We start from the raw sequence: 3,643 nt of genomic DNA, 5'->3' as shown, positions 1-3,643 counted from the left end.
CTCACAAAAATTCCTAAAATTTTCTTGTTTTGCAGACCGAATCTCTTTATTATAAGCAGTTAGGCTGCTTTTGTAATCCTCCCAGTTCCCAGTACGCTTGGCTTTATTGAAAAGCTTACGTACATTCGATCGGAGATCCGAGAGTTTACTAGACCACCAGGGGAATTTACGCCCCTTGGTGATCGTCTTTAGGGGGCAGCTGCAGTGATACGCGTTTGTAATGGCCTGGTTCAGCGCAGATATCCTGCTCTCCAAACCCAGGGCTGATTTACCTCTGACCGACTTCCCCTCCCCTAACAGATTCCGTTCTAACGCATCCCGATAAACAGTCCAATTGGTGTTCTTGGGAATGCGTTTAGGGGGAATTTCCATGACATCCACCCCAAGCCCGAATCTCAAGATCCTGTGGTCCGACATTGAAGGTTCTGACGATACCCTCCACTGCGAGACCACCCCTGACATGAGCTCGTTGCTTAGGGTGATGTCCAGCACCTCCTTCCTATTGCTTGTGACGAATGTGGGTTCGCACCCAATATTTTCAATACTTAGATTATTGCTAATGATAAATTCTAGGAGAGACTCACCTCGTACATTGAAGTCCGTACTTCCCCATTCTGTGTGATGCGCATTCGCGTCACACCCCAGAACCAGGGGCAGCTTATTCTTCCTGCAGTAGTCTACCAGGCCCTGCACCGCTTCCGGGGGCGCAGTAGATGTGTCACCTGGTAGATAGGCTGTAGCCAAAACGAAGTCCGCTCCCTCCTTTTCTCTGACCTGCCCCGCTACTAGGTCCTGTGTTAGGAATTCTGAAATACATAATACATCATTATTTCTCCTAGTTACTATGCAGGCTCGGGGTCTCTCACTAGAAAGATCCCAGATTACCTTGTTGTTGTCCACATTGAGGCCTCTAACTGCACCTCTGTGGACCCATGGCTCCTGTATTAACAGGATGCCCAGGTTATCCGCCGAGAACCTGCTCGCGATTACAGCGGATGCTGACGCCGCGTGATGCAGGTTCACCTGGGCTACTCTTATGCCTGTGACCATTATAGGATCGGTTCGATGAGGAACTGGTCCTCATCTGCCCCGTCCCCCGCAGTACCTATAAGGTCTTCGAGTCCCTCCAAGAGCTCCTGCGTAGAGGGTAGCTCCCCCTCTTCCGTGGTCGGCTTCACTGCTGGGACTTCCGCAGTTGTTTTCGCAGTTGAAACCTGCTCGACTGTCATGGTGCTGGGACGAGTAGATTCCTCGTCCACCTGCATCTTCTCGTCTTCTTTTTCTGTAGTCTTCGGTTTGTAGGGCCTTATGACTACCTCACTATACCGATAGCTCAGGCGGAAGCCCTCCTTTCGGATGACTTTGTAGGACTCGTCGTTCACGCACAGGTTTAACCTCCATCCGGCACCCTCCATTTTGCTGTCGACAACTCGCCAGGCCGAGGTATTGATCCCTCTGTTTTGATTCCTGAGGAGCCCCAGAGCAAATTCGAAGTGTTTCCCCTCGCATCTTGGGAGGAGTACCGTCATACTGTGCATGATCGGGATGTCCTCTCCCCTCCTGACGCAAAGAGTGGGGCCTTTCCAGCCAGTCAGCTTGGGAGCGATCTCCCTTAGCCAGTTGACGCTGTCTTCATTCCTGCAGTCGAGCTGCATAAATCCGCCCTTGAAGTGTACCCCATGGAAGCGTACTGGGTCCTTGCAGCCCCTGTACACCTCCTCCATGAGGAGATTTTGTAGAGCGGTAAGCTCCGCTGCTTTCAGAATCTCCGCGGGGTAGTTCAGGGGCAGCACAGCCATCCGTATGCCCTTTAAGGCATCCGCATATCTACGCTGTCCCTCAGCTGCCCGCGAAGGATTCGGTGCAGAGAGCTGGCCCCTAGCTACCTGGGCGTAGCTGCCCCGTTGTCTCTTGGAGTTTGGTGGCTTCTGTGGCGTAATTTGGCTGCTCTTGCGTTTGGCTGCCGGGGTTGCTATCCTGACACTGCCAGTCTTAGCGGTTGGATCTGCGTTGACACGACCGCTGGCCCGAATCCCGCTGCTACCCTTACTGGATGCGGTGTTTGCGCCCTTACGCACCTTCGAGGTCGGGGAGGCACTGTTGCCTCTGACTCTGTTCTTTGCTAATCTTTCGGCCTCCTCAGGAGTTCTTCCCTCCTGGAGGTGCTTCAGGTACCATTTTAGGCTGGCACCACTCATACCCCGCCTACGGGAGTCATCGTTCCCACCCGGACGACCTAATGGTGGTAGAGGGGGCAGTCTTCCCTTGCGCCTCCTTTTCCTTTTGTGCCTCCTGCTGCGCAAGATTGTTGCGACTCCTCTGAGCTGATCCCGCTTTGAGGAGTTGCGGAGTGGTCCGCTGCGTTGTTAGCGGGTGCAGTGGATGCCGCCTGTTGAGTACCGCTGCATGAGGGCATGTCATCGTCATCGTCTCTCGCATGCTCCTCAAACAGCGCTCGCTCATCAGGCGATAGGGCGTCCAGGAAGCTGAACTTACGTTTAGCCCCTGAGCCTCCCTTGCCTGCAACAGTAACGCTGTTGTTGCCGCTGTCCATTGTCGTCTGCTTTGTTCGTTGCCGAGTCCTGGTTGTCGTTGGGTTATTAGTGGTTGTTGTTGTTGTTTCGCTCATCTTTTTCGTACGACCCTTGGCTCAACGAGGTGAGCTGTCGGGTCTATGTGTTCTTAGGGGAACTCAGAGGTCCGCCGCGCCAGAGCCCCATGCCGCGGTAAGGCCACCGTTACTTCCCAATTCGGCCCGGTGTTGGGAAGGCTCCGTTAAAATACAGTCGAATTTTCCTCCTGGCTGCAAATCATCCAATGGGCACGGGAGTCGCTTAACATCCTGGATTAGGAGGTGGTAGCTCTTGGTTGCCGCACGCATGCGGCACCCGACAACTTGCATGGGCAGTGCCCAGCTGACACCACCCACACCGGTTGGGGGGTGCCGAGGATGCCTTGCGACTTAAGCCCCTGCACCACGACAAGGTGCCTACCATTCGCAGAGGTAAAAAAAAAAAAAGAGTTGGGTGTATATCTTTTTTTAATTAATTATTTTTAATTTTGTTTTTATTGTTTCACCAATGTGCCGTTATTTTTGGCAAGAAGGACCATGTTCTTTCCACGCACTCACCTTCTCGGTTACCACTGTTCAAATATCATTGAATATGCTCACTTATCAGCAAAGCCGAAATTCTACTAAATATAAATATCTATTTATATATTAATATACATACATACATATGTACATAATGCATTTACATGCAATGCACATCTAATAATAATAAAAATGCATGGGGACACAAGTCATAAACTTACAGATGAGATAAGATTAAAGACACACACACATGTATTAAATTGTACACTTGAAAACAACCCCCGCTGCCAACCATGACCAGGTGAAAACCAGTGAATCAGTAGGTAGTAAACTGGGTAAAAATGTGGGCTGCGTGAAGATTCTACATGAAATCATACATCTCTGTTGCGCTTATTCAGCAGTGTCATATAAAAAAGTATATAAAAAAGTCGACGGCTGATGCAGATTGCATTTTTTGATTCCTACTTTAAAAATTTCAAACAAAATTTTTTAACTTTTAAATTATTAATTTTATTATTTTTAATACAAACAATACATAATATATTTAAT

The 3,643-nt window shown here is 49.8% G+C and overlaps 1 protein-coding gene across 1 annotated transcript; it reads right to left on the bottom strand.

Moving 5' to 3' along the window:
- Positions 1-1,049: 1,049 nt before the first annotated feature.
- On the bottom strand, positions 1,050-2,198 carry LOC120781517. The gene has a single exon (XM_040113739.1). The coding sequence runs from the start codon at positions 2,196-2,198 to the stop codon at positions 1,050-1,052; it is 1,149 nt and encodes a 382-aa protein (XP_039969673.1).
- Between the last annotated feature and the right edge of the window lie 1,445 nt (positions 2,199-3,643).

This window comes from Bactrocera tryoni, unplaced genomic scaffold (genome assembly GCF_016617805.1).
Source record: "Bactrocera tryoni isolate S06 unplaced genomic scaffold, CSIRO_BtryS06_freeze2 scaffold_7, whole genome shotgun sequence".
Lineage (NCBI taxonomy): Eukaryota > Metazoa > Arthropoda > Insecta > Diptera > Tephritidae > Bactrocera > Bactrocera tryoni.
This window is presented reverse-complemented; position numbering and strand designations above follow the sequence as displayed.

Coding starts and splice junctions, on each gene's coding strand:
- LOC120781517 (XM_040113739.1), bottom strand. CDS start 2,198: ATGAGTGGTGCCAGCCTAAAATGGTACCTGAAGCACCTCCAGGAGGGA.